The sequence below is a fragment of the Hyla sarda genome, chromosome 1 (genome assembly GCF_029499605.1).
Source record: "Hyla sarda isolate aHylSar1 chromosome 1, aHylSar1.hap1, whole genome shotgun sequence".
Classification (NCBI taxonomy): domain Eukaryota; kingdom Metazoa; phylum Chordata; class Amphibia; order Anura; family Hylidae; genus Hyla; species Hyla sarda.
Window position 1 is genome coordinate 211044574 of NC_079189.1, and position 26068 is coordinate 211070641.

The window sequence follows — 26068 nt, forward strand, 5'->3', positions numbered from 1 at the left end:
CAGTGTCCCAGTACATATGGTGTAGAAGCTGTGAATAATTTTTTTGGGCATTTGTGCTATGTTTTTATATGCATTTATCCTGTTTGCACCTTGTTATTGGTTGAGAGTGAGAGGAGCCCTTACTTATTTCAATAAGACCATAGCTTAATATAGGGAACATTCTAGTTAGCGGGGGTGGACTGCTGTAGCTTAGCCTTTGTCATCCCAGGTAAAGGAAATGATGTTAATAGAGGGCAGCCACTCCTTGTGAGAGGATGTTTTGGGCTTAAAGAGGTGTAAGAGTTGATCTGTCCTTCCCTCTGCAGAGGAGCAGCCTCTTAAAGGGGTACTCCACTGGAAAAACATGTTTTTTTTTAATCAACTGGTGCCAGAAAGTTAAACTTAACCCTTCCAGTACTTATCAGCTGCTGTATGTTCCAGAGGAAGTTCTTTTCTTTTTGAATTTCCTTTCTGTCTGACCACAGTGCTCTTTGCTGACACCTCTGTCTATTTTAGGAACTGTCCAGAGTAGGAGCAAATCCCCATCTATCCTCAGGACAGTTCCTGAAATAAACAGAGATGTCAGCAGAGAGCAGTGGTCAGACAGAAAGGAAATTCAAAAAGAAAAGAACTTCCTCTGAATCATACAGCAGCAAATAAGAACTAGAAGGATTAAGATTTTTAAATAGAAGTAATTTACAAATCTGTTTAACTTTCTGGCATCAGTTGATGAGAAATGTTTTCCAGGGGAGTACCCCTTTAAGCAGTTTTATATAGAATCTCTTCTGAAGAGGACCAGCAACCTAAACCTTTACCTGTCTGAGAAGCCTTGGGGCTTATCAGCCCCTACTGAGCTAGGATTATATTTTATAGCGTTCATTCAAGTCCTCATTCCTGGGGGACAAAGAAAGGTGAAGATAAAACAATTCTACAGAGAGAGACATTTATCATTTTCTTTATTGAGCTCTGTTGGGGCTTTTTTTCAGTTTTTTATTTTTTTTTATTTTCTTACAGAGTTCACCTTGCAGGATAAACAATGATACATTGTTATAGTTCGAGATGCTATAGAAGTGGTAAAACCAAATATGTCTAGAGGGTTTTTTGTTTTTTTGTTTTTGTTGGCAGCTGTCATAAAACAACTGAGCTCACCTGTGTGAAGTTGGCACCCCTTGTTCACAAAAGATGAACATAAATACACCATTTGTTTGTGCTGCGTTTGTGCTGGTTTGTGTCACAAAAATTAACGTATGTGCGCGTTAGATTTTTATGAAGCCCCGCCCACTTTCCACCCCATGTTCTTAAATTTTGAAAACAAATACACCATTCGTTTATGCTGCACTTGTGTTGGTTTGTGCCACCAAAATGAATTTTTGTGCCGCTTTGGTTTCCGAGATATTGTGTGCTCAATATGCTGAAACTCCGCCCACTTTCCACTCCATGTTCTTAAATTTTAAAAACAAATACACCATTCGTTTGTGCTGCATTTGTGCTGGTTTGTGCGGCAAAAAAAAAAAAGAACATTTATGCCGCTTTGGTTCTGAGATATTGCACGCTCGATATGCTGAAACGCGGCCCACTTTCCACCCCTTGTTGTTAAATTTTAAAAACAAATACACCATTTCATTTTGCTGCCTTTGTGACACTTTGGTTTCCAAAATATTGCACGCTTGACTTGCTGAAAAAAAAATACTCTATTCATTTGTGCGGAGTTTGTTCCTGTTTTGGAGCAGGATGTGGATCCTCTAACCTGTGTGGCTGATGACTCAGACCGTATCGAGGAGCGGAGTCTAAGGTGCCGCTGGTCTTCACCAGAGCCCGCCATAGGGCTGGATCGGCTTGCTGCGGCAGGTGACACCCATGTCGCTACCCCCGACATGGCTCAACCACACAGGTAGCTGGGCAAGGCGAGGTACCAAAGAATAAGGCAGTAGCGTAGTCAAATGTAGCAGAAGGTCAAGGCAGGCGGCAAAGCTGCAAAGTCAAATAACCTAGCGGGAAGGTCTGGATCCGGCAGGGGCACTGAAGATCCGGCAGGGAAGTGTGGGACGTGCAGGGACTTTGTTATGTAGTGTCCGGCAAAACAACTAATTTTGGGCACACTGGCCCTTTAAATTTCAAAGCTCCGGCGCACCCTTGGAGACGGGGCGCATCCTGCCATGCGAATTCCAACCCCGCCGGCAGACGGGGAGATAGGGACACTGTGCTTGCGGCCGGTGCGCAGAGTGTAACAGTGTCACAAATCACTGTAACTGATGCATGGATAAAAGGAGAGAAAAAGATTTGAAAAACCCTTTAGGTTTCCGATATATTGCGCGCTAGATATCCTGAAAACCCGCACACTTTCCACCCCACATTGTTAAATTTTAAAAACGAATAAACCATTTGTTCGTGCTGCAAAAATTTATGTTTGTGCTGCTTTGGTTCACAATCATTTTTTTTTCCTGCAATGCTTTTTTTCATCGCAGACAGCGCAGAGAAGCCGAAAGTCTCGGCTCCCTGCTGATTGCAGGTGTGCGCTGCATCTCATTTATGCCGTACCTGAGATCGTTATCTGAATAGACCTATGGATGGTTGTTCTAGGAGTCTCACGGCCATAATGCATATCCTGTTTTGATGGGTTTTATATATATATATATATATATATATATATATATATATATATATAAAAGGCATACTTTATATCACAAGTGGCCATCCCTATAGGATATATACTATTTTGTTACTTTATAAATAATTACTGCGCTGTTTGATATCTCTAATAAGATATAAGGGCTCTGTGGTGTTCTTGTCGACCGGACACCTCACAGAGTTTTTATTTTTTTGCACTGGGTTACCCCTGAGGACGTCACTCTATTGCGACAGAAACGCATAGGGTACCTATTTTTGTTTGCATTATGTGATATCTTCGTGCATTGCTAGAGGTTACGCCTTGGGCTAAGTTTTGGACCCTTGGTGACCTCAGTAACATTTTGATCACTGTTTGATTGGGGGACTTTTATCAGCTACCCCTTGGATATATTCGGCATAATATTATATATTTATATATTTGGACAGTGCTTGTCCGTTTTTAGCGCAATTCAATAAAAGCTAAGTACTAATTAGTCTCCCCCCCCCCCCCCCATATTTTCTTATCCTTATTGGATTAGAAATTCCTTTCACATATTTTCTTTTGGAGTTTTCTCTTTACTTTATTATTTTTGTCCTTGCTGCTGGATCCGTTATGTAAAAGGAGTTTATATTCATACTGGAATTCACAAACACAATTCAGCTCAGAAATTCTTTAGTGTGAACAAACTCTTAATGTCTGTCCATACTACTCCACCGGATGTAACTTTCTATTTATTCATTTTGCAGTTCCATCATTACCTCCTCTGCCCATCACTGGCCGGTCACGGTGTATGAAGTTATAACCCTGTGTATGTCATAATAAACCATATATTGCTACGTTAATCCCTTAATGCTAAATTAACTTCTCTGATGACTACTACATTTTCGGTGCAATGTAAATCCTTGCCTGGATGGGGTATCAGTAAATCTAGCGTGCAATATCTCGGAAACCAATGCGGCACAAATGCTCATTTTTGCGGCACAAACACAGCACAAACGCAGTACAAACGAATGGTGTATTTGATTTTAAAATTTAAGAACATGGGGTTGGAAAGTAAACAGGGTTTTAGCATATTGAGCGCTCAACATCTCGGAAACCAAAGCGGCACAAATGTTCATTTTTGTGTCACAAACTAGCAAAAACGCAGCACAAACAAATAATGTTTTGCTTTTACAATTTAACATGGAGTGGAAAGTGGGCGGGGTTTCAGCATATCAAGCACGCAATATTTAGAAACGAAAGCAGTGGTTTTTTATTTCTTTTCTCTCCTTTTATCCATGCATCAGTTACAGTGATTTGCGGCAAAAACTAAGCACAAACGAATGGTGTATTTTTTTTCAGCAAATCTAGTGATATCTTAAATAGTTTTTAACATTTCAGAACATGGGGTGGAAAGTGGGCGGAATTTCAGCATATCGAGCGTGCAATATCTCGGAAACCAAAGCGGCACAAATGTTCATTTTTGCAGCACAAACGCAGTACAAACGAATGGTATACTTGTTTTTACAATTTAACAACATGGGGTGGAAAGTGGGCGGGGTTTCAGGATATCAGATGCGCACTCTCTCGGAAACTAAAGCACAAACGTTTATTTTTGCAGCACAAACCAGAACAAATACTGCACAAACGAATGGTGTTTTTGTTTTTAAAATGTAAGAACATGGGGTGGAAAGTGGGCGGGGCTTCATAAAAATGTAACACGCAATATCTCAGGAACCAAAGCGGCACAAACGTTCATTTTTGCAGCACAAACCAGCACAAATGCAGCACAAACGAATGGTGTATTTGATTAAAAAAATTTAAGAACATGGGGTGGAAAGTGGGCAGGGTTTCAGGATATCGAGCACACAAAGCAACACAATGTTCATTTTTGCAGCACAAACGCAGCACAAACAATTGGTGCTTTTGTTTTTAAAATTTAAGAACATAGGGTGGAAAGTGGGTGGGGCTTCATAAAAATCTAACACGCAATATCTCAGGAACCAAACCGGCACAAACGTTCATTTTTGTTGCACAAACCAGCACAAACAAATTGTGCATTTATATTCATCTTTTGCAAACATGGGGTGCCAACTTCACACAGGTACTGAACTCTCACGCCAGGCAGTTACCTGACCAATATAAAAAGTAAATGGCTTATATAGTAAAACATTTTGAAAACATGGTGTAACATTGTAGCATTCTCAGAATTCTATGATGTTGTTCCTTATCCATTACTTTCATTACATAATTTATATAACTTTTTTATTATCTCATTGGGATTTTATTAAGATATCTTATCTTATTATGAAACCCTTTGAATAGTAAGTTTCATTTAGATTTATACAGCACTTCTATAAATTGTCTTTTATGACACATTTTACTGCAAGGCTTGTAAATCCTCAGTCGTTTGTTTTACCGTGTCTGCTTTCTGTGACTGTTCTTGTGTTTGATACTTTAAAGATATGAAAGTCTTTTCCAGCATTATAAATACAGTTTTAGAGAATAGGTATGAACATTTTAAAGAAACCAACAACTTTTCATTATTTATTTGTCAATCACAGATTAAAAGATGATTTTTTTTTTACGCTGCCTTTTCCTCCATCTTATCTCCAGGTACATGTGCGAGTTAGCAAGGAGAAATACTAAGCTGCCAGAAGTGTTTATTGATAAGCTGTATGAGTCTATGGCGGACATTGTAGAGAATTGCTGCAGCACAGAAAATGCTAATTCTTGCCTGGATAAGAAGGTATCTTTACAGTTTTCTAGCTGACAAAAGCATTCTGCAGATGGGAAAATGTTTTATAACCTCAGACAAAGGTTACAGAACGGATTCTCCAACTTGTCGAAAGCCTTAGTCCCATATTCGCTGGTCATCTTTTAACTGTATGGGAGATAAGTTACAGAAGTAAGACTAGGTCCATTATTTCTTGTTGCTGCTTGAAACGGTTCCTGTTTTGATTTTAAAAATGAAAAGAAAAATCCCAAAGCGACTGTAATAAAACCTACAAGCCGGTCAAGAATAAAGTGACATGAGAAGAAACAGAAAACTTCTTAACAAACAATTTGCGGTGCATAAAGTAAACAATAAACACCTGCATAGTCTTAAAATCTTTAACCACTGCAGGACCTTTGTGTATAAATTTATATCGGCTAATGTATATCGGTTACATTCTTTTTTTTAGCAATTTGGTCCCCCACGACAATATCAACACCTGGGTCAGGCTTACTAGGGCTGGGATCACATATATCCGGCATAGTTTCCCTCCGGCGTGCACCAGAGCGAAACTGATGCTATAACTGATCCCGTTCACAATCATACTACATCTCAATTTTGACGCCGGATGGTTGGACTCCGTGGACTGCACCAGAAACAATGGACCCCAGATGCCATACAACTGATGACAACTGATGCATGTTGTCATCTGTTATGGTATCAGTTGCATCAAGATCTAGGCAGTGTTCACCTATGTCAGATGCTGGACATATGTGAACTCAGCCCAAATCTCTTTGGTCCTGGTAATAGAATCGATTAGTTCAGGTTCCCATCATGTGATCACTATGAAAACCAACCATGGTACAAGCAGGGAATGTTTGCTTCAGCAACAAATATTCCAGTTGGCTGTGCTTTTTATAGAATTTTCTTTTCTTGCATCTCCTGTCAGAGGGTGGATTTGAGAAAAGCAGTTACCCAGTGCATTTAGTTGAAAGTAATTAACCCCTTTATGTCTGCCCTATGTCAATGTAAAGGCTAAAGACACATGTTCTATTTTATTACAATTTTTGCACAGTGCCATCATTAGGACCATCCTATTTCTCTACAGAGAGCAGTAAATAACCTAAATTAAAGGGGTACTCCGCCCCTAGACATCTTATCCCCTATCCAAAGGATAGGAGATAAGATGTCAGATCACCGGGGTCCCGCTGCTGGGGACCCCCGCAATATAGCAAACAGCACCCACCTGTAACTGCTTCCGGAAGCACTGGAGGCTCTCAGGCTATTTCCTCCAGACCATGGGGACGGAAGATCGTGATGTCATGACTCCGCCCCCATGTAACATCATGTCCCACCCCCTCAATGCAAGTCTATGCCCCATCCCATAGACTTGCATTGAGGGGGCGGGGCGGGGCGTGACGTTACACGGGTCGGAGTCGTGATGTCACGATCTTCCATCCCCATGGTCAGGAGGAATTAGCCTGAGACTCTCCAGCGCTTCCGGAAGCAGATACAGGTGGGTGCTGCTTGCTATATTGTGGGGGTCCCCAGCGGCAGGACCCCGGCGATCTGACATCTTATACCCTATCCTTTGGATAGGGGATAAGATGTCTAGGGGCGGAGTACCCCTTTAAAATGATGTCTTGACATCTGGGGAAAGGTACAAATAACTTCTGCTGCACAGAAACTTCCCAAGAGGACAGTGGCCTTATAAATCTTCTTTATTTCGTATGTCCTCATGTCTACAACAATACCAAATTTATATAGATTTTGCTTTATTTTGCTACTTTAGTACTTCTGTGTATAAGGATGTTTGATACTATAGCTAATTTTTTGATCTGTAGTTTTTATCGGTACCATTTTTTTTTGGATGTGACTTTTTGATCCCTTCTTAATTTTATTCTGGTATATGAAGTGACCAAATGTCAGCAGTTCTGGACTTTGGTATTTTTTAACATTTAAGCCATTTACCATGCAGTTTTATTAACAATATATTTTAATATTTCAGACATTTACATACCAGGTGATACCACATATGTGTATTTACATTATTTCATTTGAAATATAGAAAAAAGGGGGTGATTTAAACTTTTATTGGGGGTTTATTCACGTTTATTAACATTTTTTCTCATATGAAATTGACAATTTTTTAGTCACCATATGAGACTATTATTTGAAAACGATAGATTTCAAACACTAAACAATGTTGCCCTATAGAATAACATTGATCAGTGTTATTGATGCTCCATTATAACAGGATCCTAAGGCTGCCTGCAGAGTGCTGATGGCACAGACAGGAAGCAAATCTGTGCTTCCAGCTGATCGGGACCCCGTGATTTCGTTGCCGTGGTCCCGATCAGCCGACTGAGCTAATTGGCAAATATTTTTACCCGATTATGCAAGATGTAAAAATGGCATTCATCAATGGTCCAACATGACAGAACTTGAGAGGATCTGCAGAAAAGAATGGCAGAAAATACTTATGTCTATGACAAAAAAATATATTTTTTTCTTTTTTTTCAATTAGCAAACATTTCTAAAATTCTGTTTGCACTTAATCATTGGGGTATTGAATGCAGATTTATGGGGGGGGGGGGGGGGGATAAAATGTAATTGATGTTAGCACAAGGCCCCAACATAACTAAATGTCAAAAATATATAGGATATAAAGACTTTCCAAATGCACAGTAAATCTAAGAACTGTATAACAGAACAGCACACCTTTTTGCATATGATTTTCCCCACTATTATCTGGGAGGCTACAAGTTTTTAAGATTTTGTCAGGCAAATAACTTTTTGCACCCCCCTTAAGGAATCCTTGGCAAATGACACATCTGTTTTCTATTTCAGAAAGTGCAGCTGAGTGAAGAAATTAAAATGTACATAAGTGAGGGTACTGAGCTGTGTGGAGACTACAATAAATATCCCTTCTCTGAATTCAAGGAGAGGTAAGAACAGAATAGTACTACAAATAACCACTGACAGGAGAACCAGCCAAAGTTATATACCGACGCTCCGGCATATAAGACGCACCCAGTTTTAAATGAGGAAAATCTAGAATACAATGTAAAGTATAGGTCACAGTGATCTTCAACCAGCGGACCCCCAGATGTTGCAAAACTACAACTCTCAGCATGCCAGGACAGACGTTGGCTGTCCAGGCATGCCAGGAGTTGTAGTTTTGCAACATCTGGAGGTCCGCAGGTTGAAGACCACTGGTATAGGAGGTAATACTCCTCCGCCGCTCCGGACCCATCTCCGCTCATCACCGCAGCCCTGGATGTCGCCCTCCATCGCTGTCGCCGCGTTCCAGGGGTGTCCCCGTCACTCCGGAACATCTATGCTGCCCGACATCCTCGCTCTCCGTCGCCGCCATGACGCCGCTATGCACGCCGCTCCTATTGGATGACCGGGCGGCGTGCGCGACGACGTGAGGACGATGAAGGAGAGCGCCAGCCATGCAGGGGATCCCGGCATGGAGCAGACACCGAGGAGGCAGGTAAGGTCCCTTCTGGTGCAATCGCGATCTGTGATGTCCTGTATTAGCCGCGGGTCCTGGCCATTGATGGCCGCAGGGACCACCGCGATAGGTGAGTATTCTTATACGGCCAAAAATATGGTACATGCTCTCATCAAGGAAAATGGAGTGCTGTCATTTTTACGAAGGCTTTTGGGTGGCCATGCCCCCTTTCCCTGATGACCACGCCACTTTTCAGGTTCTCTCAGTAAAATGGAGAGTTAGTCGTTTTTTTCAAATCTGGCACAAATTCTGGCGCAGACAGGCTGCAGGCTGCGATAATGTCCCTAGCCGGGATGCGATTCACGATGCGGGACACGCCCGCTCGCGGTGCACATCCCGACCCGCTTACCAGACTCGCTCCCGTCTGTGCTCTCCCGGCGCGCGCGGCCCCGCTCCCTAGGGCGCGCGCGCCAGTTCTTTGCGATTTAAAGGGCCGGTGCTCCACTGATTGGCGCATGGTTTTTAATTAGTGTGTTCACCTGTGCACTTCCCTATATTACCTCACTTCCCCTGCACTTCCTTGGCGGATCTTGTTGCCATTGTGCCAGTGAAAGCGTTTCCTTGTGTATCCCTAGCCAGTGTTCCAGACCTCTTGCCATTGCTCCTGACTACGATCCTTGCTGCCTGCCCTGACCTTCTGCTACGTCCGACCTTGCTCTTGTCTAATCCCTTGTACCGCGCCTATCTCAGCAGTCAGAGAGGTTGAGCCGTTGCCGGTGGATACGACCTGGTTGCTACCGCCGCTGCAAGACCATCCCGCTTTGCGGCAGGCTCTGGTGAAAACCAGTAGCAACTTAGAACCGGTCCACCGACACGGTCCACGCCAATCCCTCTCTGACACAGAGGATCCACCTCCAGCCTGCCGAATCCTGACAATCTGGCATACAACCCAATAAAACTTGTCGGGTTTGCAATAGTAAATGAGGGCCAATGTGTAGTCTACTACTGATATGCTTTCGTACAGTAGCTATAGGTGAAATATCACTAAGGCAATGTTTACACATTGTAAAATAAAATAAAAAATGGCAGTAAAATAGGTATAAAAAATGTAATTTTGTTTAAATGGGCACTGTCAGATATAAAAAATAAAAAAAATCTTTTATATGTTGTACGTCTTGGCCAAAAATTAGTTTTTCTAATATACTTCTTTAAAAAAAAAATAACATTTTATTAAAGAAAATTGCCTTTGAAAATCCCACCACTAGGGGTCCCCATACCTCCTGGGACACTGATGAGTCCCACAGCAGCATGAGCGTGTCCAAGGGTCATGGACACAAGATTGCTGATTGAAAAGGCTGCAGGAGAAACCCAGCTTGCAGCAACACTGCTTTTACCAAACATGTGCCTCCACAGCTGTAACAGAGTTTTACCAAGCATGCCTGGATAGTCAAAGGATGTGTGGGCATGCTGAGAGTTGTAGTTTTCCAAAAGCAACACCTCTGTCAGGAACTATCTGGAGCAGGAGAGGTTTGCTATGGGGATTTTCTCCTGCTCTGGATAGTTCCTGACATGGAGAGAGGTGTCAGCAGAGAGCACTGTGGTCAGACAGAAAAGACATCCAAAAAGAAAAGAACTTCCTGTGGAGCATACAGCAGCTGATAAGTACTGGAAGAATTAACATTTTTAAATTGAAGTAATTTAAAAATCTGTTTAACTTTCTGGCACCAGTTGATTCTAAAAAAAATTGTTTTCCACTGGAGTATCCCTTTAATACAGTTGACACATATTTTTGGCTATCTTTTTACTCATACAACTGCATTTCCACTTCACTGAAGCAGAGTCCCTTTGATTTTTAACCCCTTAAGGACGCATGACGTAAATGTACGTCCTGGTGAGCTGGTACTTAACACACCAGTACGTTACTAAAATGGACTAAAATGGATGATCGGATCGCCCGCAGCGCTGCCTCGGTGATCCAATCATCCAGCACGGCAGATGGAGGTCCCCTCACCTGTCTCCGCTGCCTTCCCGGCGTCTTCTGCTCTTATCTGCCTTCCCGCAGACCAGAGCAGAAGATGACCGATAACACTGATCAGTGCTATGTCCTATACATAGCACTGAACAGTATTAGCAATCTAATGATTGCTATAAATAAGCCCCTATTTGGGGACTATTAAAGTGTAAAAATAAAAGTAAAAAAAATAAAAAATAAAATAAAGGAAAAAAAAAAAGTGAAAAACCCCCTCCCCCAAGAAAAAGGTAAATTGTCCCATTTTAATTATTTCACCCCCCAAAAATGTAAAAGAAATATTTTATATACATATTTGGTATCGCCGTGTGCGTAAATGTCTGAACTATTAAAATAAAATGTTAATGATACTGTATGGTGAACGGCGTGAAGTCTAAAATAGCTGCTTTTTTATAACATTTTATTAAAAAAAAATTTTGATAAAAAATGGATTAAAAGTTTTATATAAGCAAATATGGTATCAATAAAAAGTACAGATCACGGCGCAAAAAATTAGCCCTCATACCGCCGCTTATACAGAAAACTTAAAAAGTTATAGGTCTTCAAAATAGGGGGATTTTAAACGTACTAATTTGGTTAAAAAGTTTACGATTTTTTTAAAGTGCAACAGTAATAGAAAAGTATCTTATCATGGGCGTCATTTTAATCGTATTGACCCAAAGAATAAAGAATACATGTCATTTTTACCATAAATTGTATGGCGTGAAAAAAAAACCTTCCAAAATTAGCAAAATTGCGGTTTTCTTTTTAATTTCCCCACACAAATAGTATTGTTTTGGTTTCACCATATATTTTATGGTAAAGTGAGTGAGGGCATTACAACGGACAACTGGTCGCGCAAAAAACAAGCCCTCATACTAGTCTGTGGATGAAAATATAAAAGAGTTACGATTTTTTGAAGGCGAGGAGGAAAAAACGAAAATGTAAAAATAAAATTATCTGAGTCCTTAAGTGGTTAATAGGATTCTTCTGCCATGGAAATTCTGATTGCGTCGTTAGCAGAACCTATGAACAGTTTCATTTTTTCTGTGGATTCAGCTTGGAAATGCATTGCCATCTATGGAGACAGAGCATTTCTGTGCGGTCCTGCCCGTGTTTTCCGACCAGACATTCCTCACATTTTACGCGTGTGAACATGGCCGAATAGCAAATCTATTGGGCTGGAGGAGCAACACTGTTCCTACTAAGCCCTGACCACTTTTTGGCACAACATTTAAAAAAAGGGACAAATGTTTGCACAAAAGGAGGCATGTTCAAAAATATGGGACATTTGCAAACATGTAAAGCACATAAATAACTTTAATGATGAAAGAGCCAAAAAAAATCATGGGGGAGATTTATCAAAACCTGTCCAGAGGAAAAGTTGCTGAGTTGCTAATAGCAACTGAATCAAATTGCTTCTTTCATTTTGCAGAGGCCTTGTTAAAAATGAAAGAAGCGATCTGATTGGACAACTCAGCAACTTTTGCTCTGGACAGGTTTTGATAAATCTCCCCCCATGTCTTTGAATGTGTTGAATTACTGCTCACCAGCATGGCAGGCCCTCTTATTTTATGATCCCATCTGATCTATAGGAGGAGATTTATCAAAACCTGTCCAGAGGGAAAGTTGCTGAGTTGTTCATAGCAACCAATCAGATCGCTTCTTTCATTTTTGAAAAGGCCTCTGAAAAATGAAAGAAGCAATCTGTTTGGCTTCTATGGGCAACTGCACCACTCTCTCTCTCTACACAAGTTTTGATAAATCTACCCCATAGTCTCCAGCATTGCTCCCCATTAAATTTTTCATCCTCAACATGGCTCACCATCTCATTCCTAGTCCAAAACATAGCTTTCCCTCTTACCACTAGCCCCCAGCATGGCTTCCTATTTGCTGGTTCACAGCATTGCTCTCATTTCTGGTAGCCATCATGGTATGCCATCTTACTCCTGTTTCACAACATAGCTCTGTGTGTTATTCCTCGTCTACAGCATGTTTTTTTTCTAGTTTCTGTTCAGCAATTCCTGCCATATTATTCTTGGGCTCATACATGGTTACTATCTAAATCCTAACACAACGTGGCTCTTCCCTCACCTCTGGACCCCATCACGGCTGGCCATTTCAATCCTGGCCTTCAGCATGGTTTTCCATCTCATCCCTGGTCCCCAGCATTGCTTCCCCTCTCACATATAGTCCCATGCATGGCTTCCCCTCTTTTTATTTTACTATTTAATTTCTACTCCTCAGTACAGCTCCCCCTTCCCACCCTTCTTACCTCCAGCATGGCTCCTCTCTCGTTCCTGGCCCGAAGCATGGCTCCCCCACTCATTCTTGGCTCTGGCTCTCATTTCTTGCCCCTAACATGGCTACCCTTCTGTTCCTTGAGCCTGAGTGCATGACTCTCTCTCAATTTTTTTGTCCCTTGAATGGATACTATCTCCATGACTATCTCAATGGCAGGATGAAGTTGGCTGTACCCTCCCCATCTGACAGTTTTCCTCTTCTTGCCTCGTATCCAGTGATGCTTGCTGGGCTGGAAATGCTCCTCCTCCTTATTTATAAGTTCCATTAATGAGAGATGCTGGCAGCATCTAATTATGTCCCTTGCAAGTTTCCTCCTTCTTGTTACAGTTTGGTGATGTAACTGTCATGAAAATGGGGCGGGGAGCAGGGAAGTAGTGATCCCTAACTCTCCTTACAACCACTGTCCCTTCCTATTGCCCATCCGCCCTAAACAATGGATCGACAACCACGAGGACGGACCCTATACTGCGCTAAAGTGCATGGGCGTAAGAGTCAAACAAGAGAAACTAAAGGAGTCAGGAACATAACGGGAATACTACAAAGCTACAAACAGATATACCAGGCAGGATATAGCATACTAAGAAGCAGTGCAAAAACCAGGATCAAGAATAATGGCAGATATGATAATATGAACAAGACTAGATATGAGAATAAGTATACAGCAGACAAAACCTGGAGATGCAGGGGATTAACTGAATGCAGGTTAACTGAATGTCAGAACACGAAATGGGTCAGGAAATCAAGAGCACTGTTCACATTGGACTCCAAACAAGAAACAAACTGGACACCCCACTCCAAACATGGAGGGACAACAATACTAAAGCCAAATAGGATCCTAGCTAGTGGCTACACTCCACAGTATAAACAGGATACTAGCCTAGGAAGAAACAAATCTTAAATACAAGAAACACGAATACAGACACAAGACTAACTCACTCCTAGATATATTGATACGGATAGCACAAGGCTAGGAGATTCAGGATCAAACAAGGTCAAAACAGGACTGACACCTTCCCCCTTTTGTGGGATTTAAAGGAGTACTCCGGCGCTAAGACATCTTATCCGCAATCCATAGGATAGGGGATGAGATGCCTGATCATGGGGGTCCCGCCGCTGGGGACCCCCGTGATCTTCCACGCCGCACCCCGTTAGAATCAGCCCCCGGAGTATACTCGCTCTGGGTCTGATTCCTGGCGATCATGGGGACGGAGCATAGTGATGTCACGGCTCCGCCCCCCTCAATGCAAGCCTATGGAGGGGGCATGACAGCTGTCATGCCCCCTCCCATAGGCTTGCATTGAAGGGGCGGAGCGTGAAGTCACACTGGGCAATTTGTCCGCTCCTGGACAAAGCAGCAGCGAAGGGAGGTAAATAGAAGCTTTTTATGTCTTATGATACAGCCTAAGACACATTGGTAAGGAGAAAACAATCAATGCATTTTTTATTTTTATACTTGATGCAAATGATAATGATAAAAGAAACTTTTAATCGTGTTCAAAATGCCTATAACCTGTCTTCAATAGGATTATTCCTGAGTCCCTAGGAGACTGAATTTGCCATAATTTTTCCTATTGAATAATTAGGTTGAGTTGTAAGCAAATCTAAAGGGTATTTCTGTCTGGTTTTGATCATTTTTTAGCTATTGTAGGAGAATGTAAAGTGCATTTTTTATCAAGGATATGGGGTACCTTTAAACACAGCCATCTAAAGCTTTGAGCTCCTGCGTCATATGGGTTTTATGTTTTGATTGAAGATCTCTGTGAAAAGGAAAAATTGACATTCTTGACATCATGTTCAATCTGCAATCAAGTCGCAATCCATAGTAGGCAATAGTGGATGTTATTATTAATATGCTTGGCAGACGATAAGAGATTGTTCAGATATTAAGAATCTCAGGCTTATAGTTCGATGAAACACATATCATAGACATCAGAACATATCTTTTTGGAACAAAACACGTATCGTCAAAGAGAATAGAAAAACAAAACTAAAAAATGAGGCCCATTATAGAAAGTGTTTGATAGGAGCACTCAGCAGTAAGCTAGGTCATGGAGAGTTGATGAAAAGTGTGCTTACAACCATCAGGGCTGCTGGGGACGAGTGGTCATCGGCTATCATGTGGATAGATCTCTTGTGTGCGTGTTTTATGTTTAAGGCTATATTCTTATGTTCTTTTTTAAAAATATGTAATTTTACAACACAATAACAACTTTGTAATCCACTCACATTCTGTTCTTTTTATATGAGATTCAGGACATTCAGGATCGTGTTGTGATTACTTCAATACTCACATTCAAAGACCAATTCATGTCTTTATCCATTTATTTCATGGTATATCATTTAAATATCAGTAAAAAAATACTTTGTTTTCTAAACCCATGTCTCTATGTCTTATGCTTTGACATTTTCGGTTTTCAATGTAACTTTGCTTTAAACCAAACTAAATGATGCATGGCCTTTTTACCTGACAGATCCACAACATCCATTATTTCTATCTCAGGTGGAGGCTATGATCATTGGTGTCAATAGCTGGCTGAAAGGGGATAAGGCCACCCTTATCTTTCCTTTGGTTTGCTTAAAGGGTACTCCGGTGGAAAACTTTTTTTTTTTTAATCTACTGGTGCCAGAAAGTTAAAAAGCTTTGTAAATTACTTCTATTAAAAAATCTTAATCCTTCCATTACTTATTAGCTGCTGAATACTACAGAGGAAATTATTTTCTTTTTTGGAACACAGTGCTCTTTGCGGACATCATGACCACAGTGCTCTCTGCTGACATCTCTGTCCATTTTAGGAACAGTCCAGAACAGCATATGTTTTCTATGGGGATTTTCTCCTACTCTGGCCAGTTCTTAAAATGGACAGAGGTGTCAGCAGAGAGCACTGTGCACATGATGTCAGCAGAGAGCTCTGTGTTCCAAAAAGAAAAGAATGTCCTCTGTAGTATTCAGCAGCTATTAATTACTGGAAGGATAAGGATTTTTTAATAGAAGTAATTTAAAAATCTGTTTAACTTTCTGGCACCAGTTGATTAAAAAAAAAAAAAAAAAGTTTTCCACTGTAGTACCCCTTTAAGGAATCTAATTTATGAATCCAATGTTACAGTGTTCTATGAGAACATTAACCCCTTTGTTTGTAGGCCTTTGAGGTCTTTTTGCCCATTTTTATTTTCATTGTTTTCTTCCAAGTGCCATAAATGTATTTTTCTTAGGAGGGCTTGTTTTTTTTTTTTTTTTTTTTTTTTTTTTTTTGTGGGAAACAAGTTGTACTTTTTGATGTCACCATTTTAAGGTTTGTATATCTTAAAGTTTCATTTTTATTACCCCTTTTTTGCTTGTCAAATAGGAAAATTTGATTTTGCCATTTCATTTTTTGCTTTTTAAATCTCTGCTGTTCAACGTATGGTAAAAATAATGATAGCTTTATAGCTTTATTCTGTGGGTCAGTACAATAAACTGAATTACTAAATAAAAAAATAAAAGAAAACAGTGTAAAAAACAATTAGTGTCACCATATTACAAGATCCATAACGCATTTTAAGGTCATTTTTTACAGGAAAACTTGTTGTTTTTTATTGGTACAATTTAAGAATATGTATTACTTTTTTTTGCCAATTCTCTATTTTTTAGTATTTCAACTATAACAAATATAAAAGTATGAAACAATATAGAGTAAAAACACCAGTAGTTTCTCAACATGACATTACAAATTTGATGCAGTCAGCAATGTCCATGTGACTCAGTTCCAGTAACGTTGTGGTTTGGGACCACAGTTTCACAGGGAGTGAGGGCAATATGAAACAATCAAGACAATGATGATACTCTATGCAAAACACAGAATGGGGGACAAGACAAGGGAAGCAGATAGAGGGGGAAGTCAGCATAAGTAGGTATGACAGTAATGGGATAATATTTTGGGCAGTAGATCTAGCAGCTCAGCATCCAAGGGGGCTATCAGTAGCAGGCACTTCAGAAAAGGTGGTTGGTGGAGTGGAGGGCGGATCGAGTCAAGACGAATAGAAGGTGACAGTCATATGAATATGTATCCCTTTTTGATCATCTTCTTTTCAGTTTTTTTTTTTTTTTTGAAAGGTAGACTAACCCCTTAAGGACCCAGGGCGCACAGGTACGGCGTACCTGTACGTCTTGAGTCCTGTTAAAGGGGTTTAAACTGTTCTCACGAGCAGAGAATGGGTTTAACACCATGGGTCCCGAATGCTACGGGCAGCTTGGACCCATGGCTAATGCGAGGCCGTTGCCGTTGAGAAAAATTTGATCAATACAGATCACGGCAGCTGCAGAAGTGCGGCACTTATAATGGCTGATCTGGTCGCCCGCGGCACTACCACGGGGATCAAATCAGCCAAGATGGCAGACGGAGGTCACCTGCCTCCATCCATCTCCGGGGGTTTTCTGCACTGATCTTCCTTCCAGCAGACCAGAGCAGAAGATTGATGATAATACTGATCAGTGCTATGCCCTATGCATAGCACTGAACGGTATTAGCAATCTAATGATTGCTATAAATAGTCCCTTATGGGGACTAAAAAAGTGTAACATAAATGTTAAAAAAAAGTGAAAAAAAAATTGAAAAAGCCCGTCCCCAATAAAGTTTTAAATCACCCCTTTTCCCCATATTAATACAAAAAAGCGCAAAAAAAAGATAAATAATAAACATATTTGGTATTGTTGTGTGCAAAAATGTCCAAACTGTAAAAATATAATGTTATTGATCCCCCACGGCAAACAGCGTAAACGTAAAAAAAAGTCAAAAATTTCAGCTTTTTTGTCACATCAAACTGCATAGCAATTTTATAAAAAAGTTATCAAAAAGTCACATATGAGCAAATGTGGTACAAAAACAAACTACAGATCATGGCGCAAAAAATGAGCCCTCACACATCCCTGAATATTGAAAAATGAGAAAGTTAGAGGTGGTCAAAATAGGGCAATTTTAAACATGATGATTTCGTAAAAAAAAGTTTGAGATTTTTTAAAAGCAGTACAATAATAGAAATGTATGTAACCATGGGTATCATTTTAATATTGACCCAGAGAATAAAGAAAACATGTAATTTTTACCGTAAAGTGTACCGCGCAAAAACGAAACCCTCTAAATTTGCAAAATTAACCCCACCTATGAGAATTTTGAGAAAATAAACACCTCACCTATGAGAATTTTCCAATGTCATGTAAATAAAACATGCACAATTGTAGAAGCACATGCTTGTAGAATTGTGCACATTGTTTTATGAACAGGATTTAATGTGATGCATTTTTATCAAAATTAAAATGTTACTGTTATTTAAATTATCTTTTGAAATGTTGCACGGGGGTCTCAGTGCTGAGAGTTGTACAGTTATAGGTGGTTGAAGTGCACATCAGCGAGCTTCACTCCTGACTTAGTGGTCATGCAGGAGAATGGCAGCATAGACTATACTGGAGCCTCTCTTCTGTAATCAGATCTTCTGTGTGCCAAGATGGGAAGTGAAGTGTAGAGCTGCATGCTTCACCCAGCTATAACTAACAAATGGGGGTAGGGCTTAGCAATGTCTGTGCAACATTTCAAAAACGTTAGTATAATTTATATGACAGTATCGCTTTAAAAAAAAATCAGGAGTTATTATTTTTTTTTTTTTTCCTGTGCATTTGCCCATTTGTCTGTTCCAGGAACAGGAAAACCAGAATCAGGAATTTTTACAGTAATTCTTTATTTGTATACTACTGTACAAAGAATGAGATTATAAGAGATATTAGCATTTTTTATATTTGATTTTAGATTTTAAAACTGATTAAATGATATGTATTTCGAAAATAATAGGACAAGAAAAGTAAACATTATGAAGATTATATTTACAGTGATCATAGCAATCTATACAGGTCAATGTAAAGTGATACATCTGAACAGCTGCTTGTAATAAATGTTGTTTTCTTTGTTCCCATAGGTTGGTTAAGGCACTAAGCAGCAAGACTCCGAAACTAACCCCAAAGAAGGTGGAAGAATTAGCAGAAGAGAGAGCAAATCTTGCATCAACATGCTGTATAATTAATGCACCCCCAGTGTACTGCAAGGAGAAGGTGAGCAATGCCCAGATTACTAGACTAAAAGACTAACAAATGCAATAAAAAAGAACAGTTTTATAACAGAAGTACTGGAACTACATGCCAATTCTGTATAGAAAAGAGTAGGGCAGTATGTATCATCACGGATATATGCACTCATGAATCTCAATCCTTCATTCTTCAGCCTTAACTGCTTCATGATCCAGCAATTTTTTATATTTTTGGCTCAAGTTTTTTTGCTCCTCACAATCTAAGACCCATAACTTTTTTTTTTCCATTGACAAAGTTGTTTTAGGGCTTATTTTTTGTGGAAGTTGTACTTTTAATTGGTACACTTTATTTTAACATATCATGTATTACGGAACCAGAAAAATATATGTGTAAGGCAAAATTAAATAGAGACATTGAAAAAAATATGGAATTGTGCAAACTTGTGGGGCAATAATTATTACAGGGTTCACAGTACAGTAAATCTGACATGCTATCTTTATTCTATTGGTCAGCAAGATTCCAGTAATACCAAATGTGGGTAATTTTTGTTTTGTTTTAAGGTAAAAAAAAAAAAAACATTGAAAACTTGAAAAAGAAAAAAAAAAGTTTGTTCAATGCCATGTTCTGACCCCTATAACTTTCTTTTATTTTTACACCTACGAGCTAGGCTGCTATATTATTTTTTCCACCATGAGCTGTAATTTTAAATGGTACCATGTTTGTATATATTTGACTTTTTGATTGCTTTTTATTAGATTTTTTTCTGGGACGTGATGTGACCAAAAATCAGCAATTTTGGCATTTGGAATTTTTTTTACGTTTTACGCTTTATACCGTGCAGCATCATGAACATCATAATTTAATAGTTTGGAGAATTACGCATGTGGCGATACCAAATGTGTCTTATTATTATATTTATTATTTTTATTTTTTGCACTGTTTTATTTGAACCACGGGAAAGGGGGGGGGGGGTGATTTGAACTTTTATTTCAGGGAGGATTTTTTAAAAATTGTTAAAACTTTTTAAACTTTTTTTTTACACCTTTTTTGGCCCCCCTAGGGCCTATCCTAAGCCATCATTAGATGGCTTCCATAGATCAATGTGATGCTATTGCATTACAATGATTAATGTTTTCATCACTTGACTGCTTAGGGCTGCCAAAGGCAGCCTTAAGCAATCATCGATCCACCGAGGACCAGGAAGGATGGGTAAGTCCCCATTCTTTCTCAGCAACCCTTCTGCAGCCCCTGATTACATTGTGGAGCTTCAGATGAGTCCCCTAGACCCCAGGGATTACTGGCATTAATATTTAAACATTTAACCATTTCAATGACGGACATCGGAGCCAGCTTTGATGTCCGTCATTACCGGCAGATGTAAACTGCTGGTAGCAGCCGGGATGTGCAGGTTTCCCACGGGCCTGCATCATGTTCCCCTCACCTGACCCATGACGTAGGGGTACATCATAGGTCAGGAAGGGGTTAAAGGGATATGCCAGTGGAAAACTATTTTTTTTAATTCCTTCCAGAACCTGTAGCTGCAGGTTCAGCTGCAGTATGCTACAGAGGAAGTTGTAGGGTAGGGTCACACGTAACGGATCAGCAGCGTATTTTATGCTGCAGATCTGCCGTCGACCTGACCCATTTTGTGCCTCCAGCTGTTGCCGACCCCTGTTCCCCCACCTTGCTCTGCCCCTGGCCTGCTTGCAGTGGAATCCGCCGCTACGAGCAGCTACACAGGGAGTAGCCGCAATGTCTGAGTACATGAGCAGTGTACTTAGATATTTCAGCTGCTCATCGTTGTCAGAGTGGACTCGCCGACTCGTAGGCCTATTGTGTGGCTGCTCGTACTGGTGGAATGCTGCTGCAAGCAGGCCATGGGCGGAGCGAGTCGGGGGCAACAGCTGGAGGCACAAAATGGGTCGGGTCACCAGCGGATCTGCAGCGTAAAATATGCTGCGGATCCGTTACATGTGACCTTACATGTATATTTCTTTTCTGTCTGACCACAGTGTTCTCTGTTGAAACCTCTGTCCATGTCAGGGACTGTCCAGAGCAGGAACAAATCCTCATAGCAAACCTCTCCTGCTCTGGACAATTCCTGACATGGACAGAGGTGTCAGCAGAGAGCACTGTGGTCAGACAGAAAAATAACTACACAACTCCCTCTATAGTATACAGCAGCTAATAAGTACTGGAAGAATTAAGATTTTTATATAGAAGTAATTTACAAATCTGTAAATTGTTAATTGAAGAAAAGTTTTTTCACTAGACTACCCCTTTAACCCTTGAATAGTTGAGCTCCCATTGTTACCAGATGCTCTAAAAGTCAGTCCCCATTCTAAAATTCAATTTACCGCCCCCCTGTAAATACCATGTTAAGTTTTTAGTACAGCAACCCTCATGGACATTCTACCAGGTACATTTAATATTAACTGATTCATTTTAGGGTCACACTGTGCTTTTTTGACACAAAGTTCCAAATCTTCTGCTTCATTTCATAGCATAATAGATTGAAATTGAAAAAAAAAAAAAAAACACTTCCTGAAGCAACCATTACATGAAACTTGTATATGGACTTATTCAGCTTCCTTTAAAGGGGTTTTTAGATATATAAAACTAATTGTGTAGTCTCCTAAGATAATAAAATGACAAAACATATTATACTTACCTGTTTTATCTTGACTGAGTCCACCAGCACCGCCTCTGTTTTCCCTGATGCCTTTACATCACTGCAGTGATGACATGCCAGATTACTGCAGATAATCATTAGCCTCGGTGTTCTTATGACACTTTACAATTGGGCCAGTGATTGGCTGTTGACTGCTCAAGGGACATCATCAGGAGAGCATGGATAGCAGGAAAGACAGGGGCACTGGACTCTGCAAGTATAGATTAGGTAAGTATAGTGTATTTTGTTGTTTTATCACCCAGGCTGTAATATATATATATATATATATATATATATATATATATATATATATAATTTTTTTTTTTTTTTTTTTTTTTTATATAAACATTTTACAATCCCTTTTAACATATTGGGAGATATACTGTATACAGATAATATATATGCAGTAAGTGGTGCCTGCATGTCAACAGAATTGTATCATAAAAAAGCATAGGGAGCATTTCAATGCTTACCCTCTTTTCACTCTGTGGCATGCCACTGGTACTATGGGGGAGTCTGATGTCTCTATGCAGTGCAGTGATTGGCTGAGTGGACAGCAGGTTTTTTCACAACCTATGACAGAGAGGACAGAGCTCTGATCCCTAAAAAATATATCAATATTTTAAGACTTTGATAAAGTAAACAATATAGCTGGAACCAAATACTGAACAGCAATATAGTATGTTAAAAGAATGCATTGCTTGCTTTTCCATTTTACTGCGGATAACTTCATTTGACTATATTTCATTCTGCTTTAAATCAGCAAAAAAACACATCTCATCTGTTCTTCTGAATAATGAATCCATACAATTCCTGAGATATTTTTATTTTAAGAATATATATACAATCACTGCTTATCACATCAGTTATTTACATGAGCAGCCATAAAATTCTTGTGATGGGGACACAATCTATTACTACCTGACCAAGAAAATAATCACATTTTAACTGATGGGGGGAACTGAATATAATACGGAGGAAAGAAACATGTTTTCATCAACTCTGTTGACTTCTTCTAAGTAACCATGTACTTTAGTGCACAGGGGCTGATGTCAAGGTTAAAGTCACAAACGGGAAGGGGAGAAGTTCTACATTTTGTATTCACCTTTCTGTTCACTCGCTGTTTCCTTCAGCACTTTGCATATAAACTTTCTATACTCCATAGATATTAATGATACCTAATGTATCCGCCTGCTCTCCATTTCCCTGTCAAGAATACAAATGAGGTCCGAAAGAAGACATACATTTAGTTTAAAACTTTAAGTACAAAGGGAGAGAGCTCTAAAAGTAAAGTTCTTATCTCAGGACTGTATCCATGGAGCCTTAACAGCTATTTCTTTGTTACTCCAACTAAACAGGACTGGCAATGTCTTATATCATTTAACAGCCACAAAAATCTTCTTCTTCTAAGGCTCCAAAAAGTAATTGGAACATTTTAGCATCATAAGCCCCCTCGTTGACCTTAACAGCTAATGCATTTGCTCTGTCTAAAGATATGTTCACATGTTCAGGTTTTTCTTTGCTTCAAATCCATTTCTGGCTTTTTGTATTCAATAATTGCAATTAAAAACCTGAATGTGTGAACGCACAAAATCCCTACTAACAGTCTAAATGCATGTGGAGTCAGGTAATGCGTTTTCTTCAGGAAAAGCACAGACGGAAAGGAACTAAGTGGGCTGGTTCCCAAGATATCGAAGCTGAAGGTTGATTCCAGTCACCAGCTTTCCATAAAATACAATCTTTTATTAACCCATTCAGAACATTGGGCGTACAGGTACGCCCTTGTGTACTGGTACTTAAGTGCAGCAAGAGTTGGATACTATCAGTAGCAATCCCATCACTCCCCAGCATTTAACTCATAAGACGCCGTGATCAATGTCGATCATTGCGTCTACAGTGAGAATGAAAGTTGCCGATAGCTCAGTGGAACTCGACGAAAGGGGATTTGGTGAGCTTGAATGCCGGAGGAGGGTCCCTATACCTGCCTTCTGCTGCCAATCACCAATCCAATGATGCAACCTGGCTTAGCCAGGCTACATCAGTGGATCGCTGATCTCACTGTGAAATGCTATGCTATAGGCATAGCATTATACAGTGAATACAATCTATTGATTGCATATAAGAGTCCCTCTATGGGGACTTAAAAAGGGTAACATTGAAAATGTCTCTAAAATTATATAAAACCCTTTCCCCTACTACAAAATCAAATCACACTTATTTTACCATTTTACAACAAAAAATGTAAAAGAAATTAACATATTTGGTATCACCACGTGCGTAATAACTATTAAAATATAATGTTTATGATCCTGAACAGTAAATGATGTAAATGTAAAAAAAATACTGAACACTAAAAATACTGATCCCTCTCGGGCCATTTTTCAATTTTTCAATTTTGCACTTTTGTTTTTTCCTCCTTACATTCTAAAAATCATACCACTCACTTCAATTTTCCACCTACAGACCCATATGCAGGCTTAGTTTTTGCGCCACCAATTTTACTTTGTAATGAAATCAATCATTTCACCACAAAATCTACCGCAAAACCAGATAAAAATATTTGTGGGGCAAAAAAAAAAAAAAAAAAATGCCATTTAGTAAACTTTGGGGGCTTCGATTCTACGCAGTGCACTTTTCAGTACAAATGACACCTCATCCTTATTCTGTAGGTCCATACAGTTACAAGGATATCTAATTTATATAGGTTTTATATTATTTTACTACTTTAAAAAAAATTATAACTACATGCAGCAAAATAAGTATGTTTAAAATTGTCCACTTCTGACTCCTATAACTTTTACATTTTTCTGTATATATGGATGTATGAGGGCTAATTTTTTGCACCATGATCTGAAGTTTTTATCTTTAATTAATATTATATTTTAATAGTTCGGACATTTATGCACGCAGCAATACCACACATGTTTAGGTTTTATATTTTTTTGAAATTTTTTTTTTTAAATGGGAAAAGGGGTGGGGATTAAACTTTTATTAGGGTAGGGGTTAATGCATATTTATTTACATCTAGGGGACTATAACATGCAATCTTTAGATTGCATACACTAATCAATGATAACACTGATCAATGCATTGATCAGTGTTATCGGTGCTCCATTGCTTCAGTCTAGCTTAGCTGAACGCAAGGCTGGAGCACCGATCGGACGGCAGAGAGGAAGGTAAGACACCTCCCCCCGTCCTCTCAGCTGATCGGGATGCTGCAGTTTCGCCGCAGCAGTCCCTATCAGCCCACTGAGCTAGTCGGGAACAGGGATTAGCTGCTATTAGATGCCACAATCAACTTTGTCTAAAGAGTTAATGCCGGGCATCACCCCGATCGGTGATTTGTGGCATTAGCCATGGGTCCTGGTTGCTGATAGGTCAGAAAATGACAATTTTATGCATACCACTTTTGTTAACCTCTTGGGGAAGAAGGGCACCCTCCATCCCTGATCCTTAAGGTCCCTGCATTTCCAGTCCCTGATGCCGGGTGGGGACCGGACCTGAATGCCTTCTGAAATCATTCATAAGGCATCCTGTTACATCGCCAAGGGGGATCCTGAGTCAATTCAGACCAGTGGTTTGCGGTGATTCCAGTTCATATTAGTCTCCGGTGACCTGGAAAATAAGGGGGATTGGGCCTGTCCGACACAGCCCCGGCCCCCCTGAAGGGATAGGAGGTGCCACCCCTCATCTCTGCAATTTGTCAGTCAGAAGAAATCGACCAATTACAGAAGGGGGGCTTGGAGGGTTAAAGTTCAGTCCCCCTGCTCTGCCCACCCATGGGTGTCTGGGTAGAGTGGGGGAACAGTGGAGGGTACCTGATCCAGGTCCAGGCAGCGGCAGCGATGACGTCATCCGGCGGCAGTGGCGATCCTGATGTCATGGCGATGGCGGCGCAGAACTTCAGCAGCGATCTTGGTAAGTGGCCTGAAGGACCACAGTTTAGAGTCTCTAAATGGTGACCCTTCAGATCTTGCAAAACTACAAGTCCCAGCATGCCCAGACAGCAAATGGCTTGGCAACATCTGGAGGCCACAGTTTGGAGATCACTGTGCAGTGTACTCTAAACTGTGGCCCTCCAGATGTTGCATAACTAAAACTCCCAGCATGCATGAACAGCATACTGCTGTCCCGGCATGCTGGGAGTGGAAGTTGCATGCCTTCAGCTGTTGCATTATTTCAACTCCCAGCATGCACATTCTGTCAGTGCATGCTGGGAGTTGTAGTTTTGCCACACCTGAAGGCACACTGGTGAGGAAACACAGTGTTAGGTAACAGAACCTAACTCAGT

At 40.2% G+C, this 26068-nt stretch overlaps 1 protein-coding gene and 1 long non-coding RNA gene across 3 annotated transcripts in view; one reads left to right on the plus strand and one right to left on the minus strand.

The window, feature by feature from the left end:
* The window catches only part of GC (GC vitamin D binding protein), a 74225-nt gene extending 54968 nt beyond the window's left edge, over window positions 1-19257 (plus strand). For both annotated transcript variants that reach the window (XM_056551853.1, XM_056551846.1), the window contains 3 exons: window positions 5183-5315; window positions 8133-8230; window positions 18998-19257. In XM_056551853.1, coding sequence (XP_056407828.1) covers window positions 5183-5315; window positions 8133-8230; window positions 18998-19166 — 400 coding nt within the window. In that variant the 3' untranslated portion in view covers window positions 19167-19257. The remainder of the gene's footprint in view (window positions 1-5182; window positions 5316-8132; window positions 8231-18997) is intronic.
* The window catches only part of LOC130362910 (uncharacterized), a 158783-nt gene that overhangs the window by 17913 nt on the left and 114802 nt on the right, over window positions 1-26068 (minus strand). Inside the window, exon 3 of the long non-coding RNA XR_008891627.1 lies at window positions 14743-14811. This is a non-coding gene — a long non-coding RNA (uncharacterized LOC130362910). The remainder of the gene's footprint in view (window positions 1-14742; window positions 14812-26068) is intronic.